This window comes from Gavia stellata, unplaced genomic scaffold, assembly GCF_030936135.1.
Source record: "Gavia stellata isolate bGavSte3 unplaced genomic scaffold, bGavSte3.hap2 HAP2_SCAFFOLD_947, whole genome shotgun sequence".
NCBI classification, from domain to species: Eukaryota; Metazoa; Chordata; class Aves; order Gaviiformes; family Gaviidae; genus Gavia; species Gavia stellata.
The window spans coordinates 1-16484 of NW_026777004.1; the positions used below are offsets into that span (position 1 = coordinate 1).

General features: G+C 64.9%; 1 protein-coding gene across 1 annotated transcript; it reads right to left on the reverse strand.

The window, feature by feature from the left end:
- Nucleotides 1–276: 276 nt before the first annotated feature.
- On the reverse strand, nt 277–15569 carry LOC132321596 (E3 ubiquitin-protein ligase BRE1B-like). The gene is made up of 13 exons (XM_059835073.1): nt 15413–15569; nt 14975–15142; nt 13700–13850; nt 11886–12158; nt 9314–9426; nt 6895–7041; nt 6169–6243; nt 5157–5276; nt 3791–3970; nt 2046–2181; nt 1246–1367; nt 649–766; nt 277–404 (listed from the first exon to the last, which is right to left on the reverse strand). Exons 1-13 carry the CDS (start codon nt 15542–15544, stop codon nt 277–279), a joined length of 1863 nt encoding a protein of 620 aa, XP_059691056.1. The 5' UTR covers nt 15545–15569.
- Between the last annotated feature and the right edge of the window lie 915 nt (nt 15570–16484).

Sequence of the window (16484 nt, forward strand, 5' to 3'; positions counted from 1 at the left end):
TCCTCTCGGCCGCCATCAGCTGCACCTTGTCCCGCTGCTCCTTGGGGGCCGACTTGTACATGTCCAGCAGCAGCTTCATCTCCTTCTGGCTCTCCTGCGCCTTCCTGCCGCCATCTTTCCACCTCATTTCCAGCTCGTTTACATCTCATTTACATCTCATTTCCCTCCCGCCGCCCGCACAACCCCCCAGCCCCCCTTTAACAGCCCCCCCCACCCCCAATAACCCCCCAGACCCCCCCAAACCCCCCTCACCGCCCCCCACAACCGGACCCCCCCTCACTTGAGCTCCCCCCGCAGCTGCTTGAGGACCTCCGAATCCTTCTTCTTGCCTTCCTCCGGGGGACCTTTGGGGCGCTCCCGCTCCCGCAGCCGTTCCCGTTCCCGATCCGGAACCCCCCGGGAAGCTCCGGGGGGACGGGGGGGAACCGGGGGGGGTTCCTTTACCCGGAGCGGAGGGGGCTGCGCCGGGGGGGGCGCGGCGGCGGGAACCGGGGGGGGCGGCGGGAGGTGGCAGCTCCTCTTCCTCCGGCGGTCGCCGCGGAGGGGGCGCCTCCGGTGGGGCGGGGGTGAGGGCCGCCTCCCGCTTGGGCTCCGGGGGGGCGGGGCCTGGCGGGGCCACGCCCTCTTCCTCCTTGACGGGGGCGGGGCCCGGGGCTCCCCCGGTAGGCGTGGTCTCCTCTGGGGGCGGGGCAGCGGCGGTGGGTGGGGGCGGAGGGGGCGGAGCGCTGCCTTGAGGGGGCGGGGCGCCGCTGGCTTGGAGGCGGAGCTAGTGGAGGGAGGGCGGGGTTAGCAGCCCCCCCCGTTTTAAGAGGGGCGTGCCTCTGCGCCCCGCCCTCATGGGGCTCCACCCCCTTAAAAGGGGCGAGCCCAAGCCCCGCCCCCTCGGTGGGGCCCACCCAGCCATCGCTGCCCCAGCCCTTTTAAGACCCGCCCCACCTGCGTGGCCCCGCCCCCTCGGTGGCAACAAGCGCCCAATCCCGCCTCTAGGCCTCACCCCGCCCTCTTAAAGGGGCAACAGCCAATCGCCACTCTGCACACCCGCCCCACCCAAGGCGGGCTGGCCCCGCCTCCCTCACCATAACCCCGCCCCCTTAAAGGCGCCACACACCCCAACGGGACACACCCCCCCCCCTCTTAAAGGGGCTACGCCACCCAATCCTCACTGAGCCATGCGGTGGGGCGCCGCCCCACCCCTTCAAAGGGCCCCACCCCCAGAAGCCCCGCCCCCCCGCGGGCCCCGCCCACCTTGTTGATCTCGGCCTGCACCTCCCGCAGCTTCCGCTTGTAGCGCTGGACGTCGCCCTTCAGCTGGTGGTTGTGGTTCTGCAGGCTGCTGATCAGGTGCCGCATCTCCCGGTTGATGGGCCCTGCGGATATGGGGGGGGGACACCTGGGGGTCGGGGGGGGCACCCTTGTACAGCCACCCCCCCCCCCCCTCCAGCGTCACGCAGGGTCATAGAGACCGGGGGAAGAGGGAGCAGAGCGGTCTGCGGTGTTGGCACCGGAGAGTTGGGGGGGGGCACCATGGAGGGGGGGGAGGACTGTCCTAGAGAGCGCCCCCCCCCCCCAATAGAGCTTTGGGAGGACCATCCCAGAGCGCCCCCCCCCCCCCCATGGAGGACCATCCCAGAGCGCCCCCCCACCATGGAGGACCATCCCAGAGCGCCACCCCTGCCATGGAGGACCATCCCAGAGCACCCACCATAGAGATGTTGGAGGACCATCCCAGAGCGCCCCCCCCCCCCGCCATGGAGGACCATCCCAGAGCGCCCCCCTCCGCCACGGAGGACCATCCCAGAGCGCCCCCCTCCGCCACGGAGGACCATCCCAGAGCACCCCCCGCCACCATGGAGGACCATCCCAGAGCGCCCCCCCTGCCATGGAGGACCATCCCAGAGCGCCCCCTCCCTCCAGGGCCCCCCCTCCCCTCTCTCCCCCGGCAGCTCCTCCAGGGAGGCCGCGGGTGCCATGGTGGGTGCTGTGGGAGCTGTGGTGGGTGCTGTGGGTGCCATGGTGGGTGCTGTGGGAGCCGCGGCGGTTCTCACCCGCCTGTTCGTTGGCCGCCAGGTTCTGCTCGAACTCGATGCGCAGCATCTCGTACTCCTTCCGCACCTGCGCCAGCGTGTCCTCCAGCTGGATCACCTCCGTCCGCAGCCGCTTCTGCACCCCCAGCTCGTCACTCTGCCCCGGCACGGCGGGGACAGACAGGAGACACGGGGGACAGACAGGGGACAGACACACCGGTAGGTCAGCGCCACTGCAGCCGCCATCTTGGGCGGCCACGAGCTGGACACCAGGTCAACCCTGAGCCCCCAGGACCAAGGGGAGACCCCAGGGAGCCCCCAGGACATTTGGGGACACTTGGGGACACCTCAGGGACACTCGGGGACACCTCAGGGACACCATGACCCACCTCCACGTTCTCAATATTATGGAGGCGGCCATCTTGGATGGCCAACGGTTGGACGCTGTGATGTCCTGTGACCCCCAGGACCAAGGGGACACCCCGGGGAGCCCCAGGACATTTGGGGACACTTGGGGACACCTCAGGGACACTTGGGGACACCAAGACCCACCTCCACCTTCTCAATATTATGAAGGCGGCCATCTTGGACGGTCAACGGTTGGACACCGTGACGTCCCGTGACCCCCAGGACCAAGGGGACACCCGGGGAGCCCCCAGGATATTTGGGGACACCTCAGGGACACCTCAGGGACACTTGGGGACACCTCAGGGCCACCATGACCCACCTCCATGTTCTCAATATTATGGAGGCGGCCATCTTGGATGGCCAACGGTTGGACGCTGTGACGTCCCGTGACCCCCAGGACCAAGGGGACATCCCGGGGAGCCCCCAGGACATTTGGGGACACTCGGGGACACTCGGGGACACCTCGGGGACACTTCAAGGCCACCAAGACCCACCTCCACCTTCTCAACATGGTGGAGGCGGCCATCTTGGACGGCCAACAGTTGGACGCCGTGACGTCCCATGACCCCCAGGACCAAGGGGACACCCCGGGGAGCCCCCAGGACATTTGGGGACACCTCGGGGACACCTCGGGGACACTCGGGGACACCTCGGGGACACTTGGGGACACCTCAGGGCCACCATGACCCACCTCCACGTTCTCAATATTATGGAGGCGGCCATCTTGGACGGCCAACGGTTGGACACCGTGACGTCCCATGACCCCCAGGACCAAGGGGACACCCCGGGGAGCCCCCAGGACATTTGGGGACACTTGGGGACACCTCAGGGACACTTGGGGACACCAAGACCCACCTCCACCTTCTCAATATTATGGAGGCGGCCATCTTGGATGGCCAACGGTTGGACGCTGTGACGTCCTGTGACCCCCAGGACCAAGGGGACACCCCAGGGAGCCCCCAGGACATTTGGGGACACTTGGGGACACCTCAGGGACACTTGGGGACACCAAGACCCACCTCCACCTTCTCAATATTATGGAGGCGGCCATCTTGGATGGCCAACGGTTGGACGCTGTGACGTCCTGTGACCCCCAGGACCAAGGGGACACCCCAGGGAGCCCCCAGGACATTTGGGGACACTTGGGGACACTTGGGGACACTTGGGGACACTTCAGGGCCACCATGACCCACCTCCACCTTCTCAATATTATGGAGGCGGCCATCTTGGACGGCCAACGGTTGGACACCGTGACGTCCCGTCACCCCCAGGACCAAGGGGACACCCCGGGGAGCCCCCAGGACCCTCGGGGACCCCTCGGGGACACTTGGGGACCCCTCGGGGACGCGTCCCCTCACCTCCATGTGCTCGATGTGGCGCAGGTGGCTGTTCTTGGTGGCCAGGAGGAGGGCGCGAGCCTCATCCAGCTGCGTCTTCACCTGGAGGCTCTCGTGGTAGAGGAGGGAGAACTGCGACTGCAGCACTTTGTACTCCAGCGTCTCCTTCACCGCCTCCTCCGGCAGCGAGCGCAGGGCCACCTGCGGGGACCGTCCCCAGCCGTGTCCCCCGGTGTCCCCCCATGGCCCCGGTGTCCCCCCCCCTTTCCCCGCCTCGTCCTCCCAGACGTCCCCGCTGTCCTCCCGGGTCCCCAAACGTCCCCTGTTCGTGCCTCTGTGACAGGGCTGCATCGGCGGTGGCACCTTCTTGTTGCTAAATGTCCCCAGTGTCACCACAGTGTCCCCTCCTCCCCGGGTTCCTCAGGGACTCCCGTGTCCCCCGCCACGTCCCTGCTGTCCCCAATGTCCCCCACGTCCCTGATGTCCCCAGTGTCCCTGACGCCTGATGTCCCCAGTGTCCCAGATGTCCCCAGTGTCCCCCACGCCCCCGACGTCCCTGATGTCCCCCATGTCCCTGATGTCCCCAGTGTCCCCCACGTCCCTGATGTCCCCCATGTCCCCAACGCCCCCGATGTCCCCATCCCTGATGCCCGATGTCCCCCATGTCCCAGATGTCCCCAGTGTCCCCCACACCCCTGATGTCCCCATATCCCTGATGTCCCCAATGTCCCCCACGTCCCCGATGCCCCTAATGTCCCCCACGTCCCCGACGCCCCTAATGTCCCCCTTGTCACTGATGTCCCCCATGCCCCTGACGTCCCTGATGTCCCCCATGTCCCTGATGGCCCCCACGTCCCCAACGCCCCTGATGTCCCCCACGTCCCCAACGCCCCTGATGTCCCCCACGTCCCTGATGTCCCCAATATCCCCCACGCCCCCGACATCCCCAACGTCCCTGATTCCCGATGTCCCCCATGTCCCAGATGTCCCCAGTGTCCCCCACACCCCTGATGTCCTCCATGTCCCTGATGTCCCCCACGTCCCCAACGCCCCTGATGTCCCCATGTCCCTGATGTCCCCATGTCCCTGATGTCCCCAATGTTCCCCTCATCCCCAACGCCCCTAATGTCCTCCATGTCCCCGACGCCCCTGATGTCCCCATGTCCCTGATGTCCCCAATGTCCCCCTCATCCCCAACACCCCTAATGTGCCCCACGTCCCTGATGTCCCCATGTCCTGGTGTCCCCAACGTCCCCCTCGTCACTGATGTCCCCCACGTCCCCGACGTCCCCCATCTCCCCCACATCCCTGATGCCCCCCAACGCGTGTGTGTCCCCCCCCCACCCCGCCATGTCCCCAACGTCCCCGACGCCGTCCCCCGCGTCACCTTGAGGCGCTCGTGGCTGCGCACGGCTTGCTGGAGCTCCTGCTGCAGCTTCTCCAGCTCCGCCATCCGGCTGTTGGCCAGTTCCTGGTTCCCCTCCAGCTCCGCGTTCAGCATCTCAAACTTGGGGGGGGGGGGGTCCCCCAAAATCTTGGGGTCACCCCAAAACCCAACGACACCCCCCAGACCCCCCCCCAAACCTCTTGGACACCCCCAAACCTCTGGGACACATCCCAAGCCCCCCCCCAGCTCTGGCGTTCAGCATCTTGAACTAGGGGGGGGTCCCCCCAAAATCTGGGGGTCACCCCAAAAAAACCCACTGCGACCCCCCCAAAACTCTGCCAGCCCCCCAAATCTCCCCCAGACCCCCCCAAAATGTCCCCCAAGCCCCCCAGGGACCCCCTTGAGCCCCCCAAATCTCCCCCAGGACCCCCCCAGGGTCTCCCCAACCTCCCCCAGACCCCCCAAAATGTCCCCCAAGCCCCCCAGGGACCCCCTTGAGCCCCCCAAATCTCCCCCAGGACCCCCCCAGGGTCTCCCCAGCCTCTCCCAGACCCCCCAAAATGTCCCCCAAGCCCCCCAGGGACCCCCTTGAGCCCCCCAAATCTCCCCCAGGACCCCCCCCAGGGTCCCCCCAGCCTCTCCCAGACCCCCCAAAATGTCCCCCAAGCCCCCAGGGACCCCCAAACTCCCCCCAGGGACCCCCTTGAGCCCCCCAAATCCCCCCCCAGACCCTCTCAGGGCCCCCCCAACCTCCCCCAGACCCCCCAAAATGTCCCCCAAGCCCCCCAGGGACCCCCCAAATCCCCCTCCAGACCCCTCCCAGGGTCCCCCAAGCCCCCCCAAACACCCCCTTGAGTCCCCCAAATCCCCCCCCAGACCCTCCCAGGGTCACCCCAACACTCCCCCAAAGGACCCCAACCCCCCAGTGACCCCCAAAGGCCCCTAAGAACACCCAACCCCCCCCCCAGCACCCTGAGGGTCCCCCCAAACCACCCCCAGTCCCCCCCAATACCTTCTGCATACTGAGGGTGATCTGTCCCCCCTGGAATCCCCCGGAGCTGCCGGAGCCGTAGGAGCCCGAGGTCAGCTGGGGACATGGGGACGTTGGGGACACCAGGGACACCCCGGGGACATCAGGGGCACCCCAGGGACGTCGGGGACACCCCAGGGACGTCGGGGATGTTGTGGGTACCCCGGGGACATCAGGGGCACCCCAGGGACGTTGGGGACAGCAGTGACACCCCAGGGACATTGGGGACACCCTGGGGTCACCAAAGATGTTGGGGACACTTTGGGGACGCTGCGGACACCCCGGGGACATCGGGGGGACCTCGGGGACACCCCAGTGATATCGAGGACCCCCAGGGGACATCAGGGACACCCCAGGGACCATCGGGGACAGCCAGTGACGTGGGGTGACCCCAGGTGACACACGGTGACTGGAAGTGCCATGAGGTGACCCCGAGTGACGCAGAGGGACCCCAAGTGACAAAGGGGGGACCTAAATGACATGAAATGAACCCAAATGACACGTGAGGACCTCAAGTGACATGGAGAAACCTCAAGTGATGCAAAGGGACCCCAAGTGACGTAGAGAGGGAACCCAAATAACATGGGAAGGGGACCCCAAGTGACCCCCAAGTGACACGGGGGCACCCCAAGTGCCCGAGGTCAGGGGTGGTGGCCCTCAGGGAGCCTGGCAGCGGGTTGGGGGACGTTGGGGACGCGGGGATGTCACCTGCTCGAGGGCCTCGGCGAGGTGGCGGTCGAGGCGTCCCTCGCGCTTGCGCAGTTTGGCGCTGTCCCACTGCAGCCCCTCCACCGTCGTCCCCATCTCCAGCACCTTCGTCTCCGCAGAGGTGGCCTTGTCCTGCAGCTCCGCCAGCTGAGGGGAGGGACACGGTGGGGACAAGGCGGGGACAGCCGCCGGAGCCACCTCGGGGACAGCCACAGCACCTCGCGGGGACCTCGGCCGTGTCACCCCGTGGGGACATCAATGCTGTCACCCCGCAGGGACCTCGGCCATGTCAACCCATGGGGACGTCAACGCTGTCACCCCGTGGAGATGACGGCTCCGTCACCCCATGGGGACATCAACTGTGTCACCCCAATGGGGACCTCGACCACGTCACCCCATGGAGATGACGGCCACGTCACCCCATGGAGATGTCAACTGTGTCACCGCATGGGGACCTCAACCACATCATCCCAAAGAGATAACAGCCACGTCACCCCATGGGGACATCAACTGTGTCACCCCAACGGGGACCTCGGCCATGTCACCCTGTGGAGATGACGGCCACGTCACCCCATGGGGACATCAACTGTGTCACCCCGCAGGGACCTCGACCACGTCATCCCACGAGCACCTCAACCACGTCACCCCAAAGAGATGACAGCCACGTCACCCCACGGGGACATCAACTGTGTCACCCCAACGGGGACCTCAACCACGTCACCCCAAAGAGATGACAGCCACGTCACCCCACGGGGACATCAACTGTGTCACCCCTGTGTCACCCCAATGGAGACCTCAACCACGTCACCCCAAGGAGATGATGGCCACGTCAACCCATGGGGACATCAACTCTTGTCACCCCAATGGGGACCTCGGCCATGTCACCCCATGGGGACATCAACTGTGTCACCCCAATGGGGACCTCGACCACGTCACCCCATGGAGATGACGGCCACGTCACCCCATGGAGATGTCAACTGTGTCACCGCATGGGGACCTCAACCACATCATCCCAAAGAGATAACAGCCACGTCACCCCACGGGGACATCAACTGTGTCACCCCAACGGGGACCTCGGCCATGTCACCCTGTGGAAATGACGGCCACGTCACCCCATGGGGACATCAACTGTGTCACCCCGCAGGGACCTCGACCACGTCATCCCACGAGCACCTCAACCACGTCACCCCAAAGAGATGACAGCCACGTCACCCCACGGGGACATCAACTGTGTCACCCCAATGGAGACCTCAACCACGTCACCCCAAGGAGATGACGGCCACGTCACCCCACGGGGACATCAACTGTGTCACCCCAACGGGGACCTCAACCACGTCACCCCAAAGAGATGACAGCCACATCACCCCACGGGGACATCAACTGTGTCACCCCTGTGTCACTCCAATGGAGACCTCAACCACGTCACCCCAAGGAGATGATGGCCACGTCAACCCATGGGGACATCAACTCTTGTCACCCCAATGGGGACCTCGGCCATGTCACCCCATGGGGACATCAACTGTGTCACCCCAATGGGGACCTCGGCCATGTCACCCCGTGGGGACGTCAACGCTGTCACCCCGCGGGGACCTCGGCCATGTCACCCCGTGGGGACGTCAACGCTGTCACCCCGTGGAGATGACGGCTACGTCACCCCATGGGGACATCAACTGTGTCACCCCGCGGGGACCTCAACCATGTCACTCCGTGGAGATGACGGCCACGTCAGCCCATGGAGACATCAACTGTGTCACCCCAATGGGGACCTTGACCATGTCACCCCACGGGGACCTCAGCCATGTCACCCCATGGAGATGACGGCCATGTCACCCCACAGGGACATCAACTGTGTCACCCCACGGGGACCTCGGCCATGTCACTCCAAGGAGATGACAGCCACATCACCCCACTGGGACATCAACTGTGTCACCCCAATGCGGACCTCAGCCATGTCACCCTAAGAACATGACGGCCATGTCACCCCGTGGGGACATCAACTGGGTCACCCCGCGGGGACCTCAACCATGTCACCCCAATGGGGACCTCGGCCATGTCACCCCGTGGAGATGACGGCCACGTCACCCCACGGGGACATCAACTGTGTCACCCCAATGGGGACAGCAACCATGTCACCCCCATGGGGACCTCGGCCATGTCACCCCATGGAGTTGACGACCACATCACCCCATGGGGACGTCAACTGTGTCACCCCATGGGGACGTCAACTGTGTCACCCCATGGAGTTGACGACCACATCACCCCATGGGGACATCAACTGTGTCACCCCACGGGGACCTCGGCCACGTCACCTACCAGTAGCAACACAAAGCCACCACAGCGATGTCATGAGGACACCCCCTCTCCCAGTCCCTCCCAGTGCTCCCAGTGCCCTCCCAGTCCCTCCCAGTGCTCCCAGTACCTCCAGGGAGACGCGGTGGTGCTTCTCCTGCAGCTGCAGGGTGAGGTCCTGCAGGCGCCGGTGCTCCCGCAACAGCTCCCGCAGCAGCGCCCGTCCCGTCTCCGCCAGCTCCGCTGTGGCACCCAGGGGTCAGGGTGGGGGTGCTGGCACCCACACACACCCCCCCACCCATCCCGGGACCCCCCCAGCACCCACCCGACCCAGGGACACAGGCATCCGGGCACCCTCAGCCCCCCAGGACCCCCCTGGGACCCCCCAGCACCCACTGACCCCAGGGACCCAGGTGTCCCGGTGACCCCCCTGAGGGACCCGGGCATCCCGGTGACCCCAAAAAAGGGGACCCGGGTGACCGTGTAACCCCAAAAAAGGGGATCTGGGTGTCTGGGGACCCCAAAAAAAGGACCCAAACATGTGGGTGACCCCAAAAAAGGGGACTCAGGTGCCTGGGTGACACCAAAAAAAGGGACCCAAACGTGGGTGACCCCAAAAAAGGGGACCCAAACATGTGGGTGACCCCAAAAAAGGGGACTCGGGTGCCTGGGTGACGCCAAAAAAAGGGACCCAAACGTGGGTGACCCCAAAAAAGGGGACCCAAACATGTGGGTGACCCCAAAAAGAGACCGAAGCATGGGGGTGACTCCAAAAAGGGGGACACAAACACGTGGGTGACCCCAAAAAGGGGACCCAAACATGGGGGTGACCCCAAAAAGGGACCTAAGCATGGGGGTGACTCCAAAAAGAGGACCCAAACACGCGGGTGACCCCAAAAAAGGGGAGCCAGGCATGTGGGTGACCCCAAAAACAGACCGAATCATGGGGGTGACTCTAAAAAGGAGACCCAAACGTGTCGATGACCCCAAAAAGGGGACCCAAACATGGGGGTGACCCCAAAAAGTGACCTGAGCATGGGGGTGACCCCAAAAAAGGGGACCCAAACATGTGGGTGACCCCAAAAAAAGGGGACCCAAGTGTCCGGGTGATGCCAAAAAGGGGACCCAAGCATGTGGGTGAACCCAAAAAAGGGGACCCAGGCATCCGGGTGACCCCCTAAAAGGAGACCCAGGCACCCAAGTGACCCCAAAAAAGGGACCCAGACACCCAAGTCACCCCAAAAAGGCAACCCAGGTGTCTGCGTGACCCCCTAAAAGGGACTTGGGCACCCGGGTGACCCCAAAAAAGGGGACCAAGACATTTGGGCACCTTTAAAAAAGGAACCCAGGCATCTGGGTGACCCCAAAAAAGGGACCCAGACACCCAAGTGACCCCAAAAAGGGGACTCAGGAGTCCGGGTGACCCCCTAAAAGGGACCCAGGCACCCAAGTGACCCCAAAAAAGGGGACCCAGGCACCTGGGTGACCCCAAAAAAGGAGACTGAGGCACCCAAGTGACCCCAAAAAAGGGACCCAGGCACGCAAATCACCCCAAAAAAGGCACCCAGACACCTGGGTGACCCCAAAAAAGGAGACCGAGACACCCAAGTGACCCCAAAAAAGGGACCCAGGCACCCAAGTCACCCCAAAAAAGGGACCCAGACACCCAAGTGACCCCAAAAAGGGGACTCAGGAGTCCGGGTGACCCCCTAAAAGGGACCTAGGCACCCAAGTGACCCCAAAAAAGGGACCCAGACACCCAAGTGACCCCAAAAAGGGGACCCAGACACCCAAGTCACCCCAAAAAAGGAAACTGAGACACCCAAATGACCCCCTAAAAAGGGACCCAGGCACCCAAGTCACCCCAAAAAAGGGACTCAGGCACCTATGTGACCCCAAAAAAGGAGACTGAGGCACCCAAGTGACCCCAAAAAAGAGACCCAGACACCCAAGTGACCCCAAAAAGGGGACTCAGGAGTCCGGGTGACCCCCTAAAAGGGACCTAGGCACCCAAGTGACCCCAAAAAAGGGACCCAGGCACCCAAGTGACCCCAAAAAGGGGACCCAGGCACCCAAGTGACCCCAAAAAAGGAAACTGAGACACCCAAATGACCCCAAAAAAGGAAACTGAGACACCCAAATGACCCCAAAAAGGGGACTCAGGAGTCCGGGTGACCCCCTAAAAGGGACCTAGGCACCCAAGTCACCCCAAAAAAGGCACCCAGGCACCCAAGTGACCCCAAAAAGGGGACCCAGACACCCAAGTCACCCCAAAAAAGGGACCCAGGCACCCAAGTCACCCCAAAAAAGGAAACTGAGACACCCAAATGACCCCCTAAAAAGGGACCCAGGCACCCAAGTCACCCCAAAAAAGGGACCCAGGCACCTATGTGACCCCAAAAAAGGAGACTGAGGCACCCAAGTGACCCCAAAAAAGAGACTCAGACACCCAAGTGACCCCAAAAAGGGGACTCAGGAGTCCGGGTGACCCCCTAAAAGGGACCTAGGCACCCAAGTGACCCCGAAAAAGGGACCCAGACACCCAAGTGACCCCAAAAAGGGGACCCAGGCACCCAAGTGACCCCAAAAAAGAAGACTGAGGCACCCAAATGACCCCCTAAAAAGGACCCAGTCACCCAAATGACCCCAAAAAAGGCCCCCAGGCCCCCGGGGGGACCCCAGGCCCTCCCCCCCCGCCCGGCGCAGGGACTCACGGCGGGCGGCCAGACGGGCACCCATCTCCTGGGCGCGGCGGTGGGCCCCCGCCAACCCCTCCACCAGGCGGGCGACGGCGGCGGGGGCGAAGGCCAGACGCGGGCGCAGGCGCAGTTCCCCCTCCTCGGGGCCGCTGCGGCTCAGCGCCGCCACGAAAGCCGCCGCCGGACCCCCCAAACGCCCCCCAACTCCTCCCGGGGGGGGCGGGGGGGCGGCGGGTGGAGGGGGGGGTGGGGGAGCGCCGGGACCCCCCCACGGCTCTGTTGGGTGGGGGGGGGATAGAGGGTGAGGCGCAATTGGGAGCCAGCCCCCCAGCACCCATGGGTGCCCCCCCACCACCCTCAATTCCCCCCCCCATGATTCCTAAAGAGCCCCCCCCGCCCCCCAACAAACCTAATTGCCCCCCAACACCCCACTACACCCCCCCCACCCCTAATTTCCCCCCCCAGCACCCTTAAATTGCCCCCCCAGCACCCGAAACCACTCCGCAGGACTCGCCTGCTCTCCCAAAAGTGACCCCCCAACCCCCAAGAGCCCCCCCAAACTGCCCCCTCCACCCCAAAACTGCTCTAGGGACCCTCATTGCCCCCCCAAGAGCCCCCCCAAACTGCCCCCACCACCCCAAAACTGCTCTAAGGGCCCTCATTGCCCCCCCAGAGCCCCCCCAAACTGCCCCCACCACCCCAAAATTGCTCTAAGGGCCCTCATTGCCCCCCCAAACTGCCCCCACCACCCCAAAATTGCTCTAGGGGCCCTCATTGCCCCCCAAGAGCCCCCCCAAACTGCCCCCACCGCCCCAAAACTGCTCTAAGGGCCCTCATTGCCACCCAAGAGCCCCCCCAAACTGCCCCCACCACCCCAAAACTGCTCTAGGGACCCTCATTGCCCCCCAAGAGCCCCCCAAACTGCCCCCACCACCCCAAAACTGCTCCAAAGGCCCTCATTGCCCCCCAAGAGCCCCCCCAAACTGCCCCCACCGCCCCAAAACTGCTCTAAGGGTCCTTATTGCCACCCAAGAGGCCCCCCAAACTGCCCCCACCACCCCAAAACTGCTCTAAGGGCCCTCATCGCCCCCCAAGAGCCCCCCCAAACTACCCCCACCACCCCAAAACTGCTCTAGAGATCCTCGTTGCCCCCCAAGAGCCCCCCCAGACTGCCCCCACCACCCCAAAACTGCTCTAGGGATCCTCATTGCCCCCCAAGAGCCCCCCCAAAATGCCCCCACCACCCCAAAACTGCTCTAGGGACCCTCGTTGCCCCCCAAGAGCCCCCCCAGACTGCCCCCACCACCCCAAAACTGCTCTAAGGGCCCTCATTGCCCCCCAAGAGCCCCCCCAAACTGCCCCCACCACCCCAAAACTGCTCTAAGGGCCCTCATTGCCCCCCCAGAGCCCCCCCAAACTGCCCCCACCACCCCGAAATTGCTCTAAGGGCCCTCATTGCCCCCCCAAACTGCCCCCACCACCCCAAAACTGCTCTAAGGGCCCTCATTGCCCCCAAGAGCCCCCCCAGACTGCCCCCACCACCCCGAAATTTCCCCCAGGACCTTCAGTTATCCCCCCACGGTCTCCAGTTGATCCTCAAGAACCCCCATAGCCCCCCAAATTGTCCCTCATTAACCCCCACAGCCCCCCCCAAACTACCAACACCCCTAAATTGCTCCCCAGGCACCTTAAATGCCCCCCCAGGGCCTCAAATAGGACCCCAGCCCCCCAAGACCCCCTAAATTGCCCCCCCCTCCCCCAACAGCCCCCCAAATCCCCCCCCAGACCCCCCAATTGACACCCCCAGCCCCACTCACCCCTCCTGTCGGCACCCTCGGTCTCACCGGGAGGGGCTGGGGGGGGTTCGGGCCCCTCAGGTCGGGGTTCGGGGGGATCCCCGGGGGGGGCAGGGGGTGCCCCCCCCTCCCCCTCGTAGCGCCGCAGCAGCGCCTGCACCTCCGCGTCCAGCTGGGGGGGGGAACAGGGGGGGGTCAGGGCACCCCCAAAAGGACCCCAGATGACTTTCAGGGCTCTAGGGCCAATTTTGGGGTCCCCCTCACACCTTCTGCCCCTCCCCGACCATTTTTGGGGCCCCCGGGGCTTATTTTGGGGGGCCCAGACCCATTCGTGGGGTCCCCAAAACCGTTTTGGAACACTTCATCCACATCTATCGAACCAAGACAACCCAAAAGAGCCCCAAGTGATTTTCGGGGTGCCCGGAGTGATTTTTGGGGTCCCCAATGCCATTTTTGGGTCCCTTCCGGTGTTTTCAAGCACTCCATCCACACTCACCGAGCTGGAACCACCCCCCCCCCCCCCCCCAAGACCCCCCTAGAATCCCTCAGGCAACTTTTGGGGCACTCGGGCCAATTTTGGGGTCCCTTCACAACATTCTGGGGGTCCCCAGACCCACTTCCGGGGTGCCCAGTACCATTTTTGGGGACCCCAGACCCACTTTTGGGGTCCCCAGTACCATTTTTAGGGTCCCCAGTACCATTTTTGGGGTCCCCAGTACCACTTTCGGGGTCCCCAGACCCACTTCTGGGGTCCCCAGTACCATTTTTAGGGTCCCCAGACCCACTTCCGGGGTCCCCAGTACCATTTTCGGGGACCCCAGACCCACTTTCGGGGACCCCAGTACCATTTTTGGGGTCCCCAGACCCACTTTCGGGGTCCCCAGTACCATTTCTGGGGTCCCCAGACCCACTTTCGGGGTCCCCAGACCCACTTTTGCAATCCTGGGGCTGATTTCTGAAGCGCTTTCAACCCTTTTTCAAACACCCCATTGGCGTCTCCCAAACTGGGATCCCCCGAAAAAACCCCAAGGGAGTTTTGGGGTGCTGGGAGCCATTTTGGGGTCCCCTGACAGCTTTTTGGGGTCCCCGAGGCCATTTTTGGGGTCCCTGAGGCCGTTTTTGGGGTCCCCGAGGCCGGTTTTGAGCCGCTTTCATCCCTTTTAAGCATCACGGCGCTCGGCTACAGCCCCGCGTCGGTTGGAGGGTCCGCCCCGGGGTTGGGGTTACCCTTGGCGGGTTTCGGGGTGCCGCGGTGGGGATTTGGGGGTGCCGCGGTGGGGATTTGGGGGTCCCCACCTGCCCCCAGAAGCGGTTAACCAGCAGGAGAGTGGCGTCGTCGGTGGCCTGCCGCTTCTCCAGCTTCTCGATGCGCTCGCGGAGCTCGTCCTCGCAGGCCTGCCGCTGCTCCAGCCGCTCGGCCAGCTTCTTGTTCTTGAACTGCAGCACCTTCAGGTCCATCTCCTCCTACGGGAGCACCCAAAAATTCGGGGGGGGGCACCCAAAAATTTGTGGGGGGGCACCCAAAAATTCGGGGGGGGGCACCCAGGGGTCTGCGGTTGGCGGGGGCTGTACCCGGGTGTCCAGGAACCTGCCCCACATCCCACCTTAGACCCACATCTCGAGGGTTTGATGGTGGTGGGGGGCACCCAGTGGTTTGGGGGGGCACCCAGTGGTGCGGGGGGGGCACCCAGGGGTCTGGGATTGGGGGTGTGGGGGGTGTGGGGCTGTACCCACCGTGGAGGAGATGCCGCCGAGACGCAGAGGTTCGATGAGGGTAGTGGGGGGCTGTTCCTCACGGGGGGGTTTCTTCTCGGGGGGGCCGCCCCCCCCATCACCGGCCCCCCGTTTCGCTCCCGCCCCCGACATGGGTTCTGCCTGGGGGGAGAGGGGGGGTTATGGGGTGTTTGGGGGGGGGGTTATGAGGGGGGAGAGGGGGTTATTGGGGTAACAGGGGGGGGAAGAGGGGGGTGAGGGGCAGCGGGGGGGTATAGGAGGCACCGAAGGCCTATGGGGGGGGAACGGGGGCCTAAGGGGGGGGGAAGGCGGCGGGATGAGCCGTTAATAGGGCTCAGGGGGTGGGGGGGGACGGGGGGGGTTTATGGGGGGGGGAGAGGGTTATAGGGGGTTATAAGGCGCTATAAGGGGCTATAAAGGGCTATAAGGGGCTATAAGGGCCCGGACCCCCCTCCCGCCCCTCAGCACCCACCGCCGCCTCCGCCCCACGCCACTGCGCAGGCGCCACCCCCGCCGCGCGCATGCGCAGCCCCCGCCCCGCGCAGGGGACGTTCCCGCGCAGGCGCAAGCGCGTTCCTCTCCACCGACCGTCGCCATGGTAACCACGGGGGGGTGGGGGGGAAGGCGGGGCTTCGCTACATTTCTCCCGCAGCGGCCAATCAGAAGCGGCGGGAGGGAGGGGGAGGCGGGGCCGGGCGCTCTTAAAGGGGCGATGCCTCCGCCTAAACCCGAGGGGCGATCGTGACCGGTTGGGGGGACCCCCCCACCCCACGGAGACCCCCCCCCCCCCACCCCACAGAGTCCCCTTTAGCCCCATGGGGACCCCTAAGACCCCCCCCCAAGGTCCCCCTTAGAGCCATAGGGACCCCCCCCAGCCCTGGGGGGACCCCCCAAATCTAAAGCCCCCCCCCCAGCCCCAAGGGAACCCCCAAAACCCCCTCCCCAGGGCCCCCCCAGCCCCATGGGGACCCCCCCAGCCCCACAGGGCCCCCCCAAACCCCAGGGACCCCCCCCAAGGACCTTACAGGGAACCCCCAAAGATTTGCCCCCCCCCCCAGCCCCGTAAGACCCC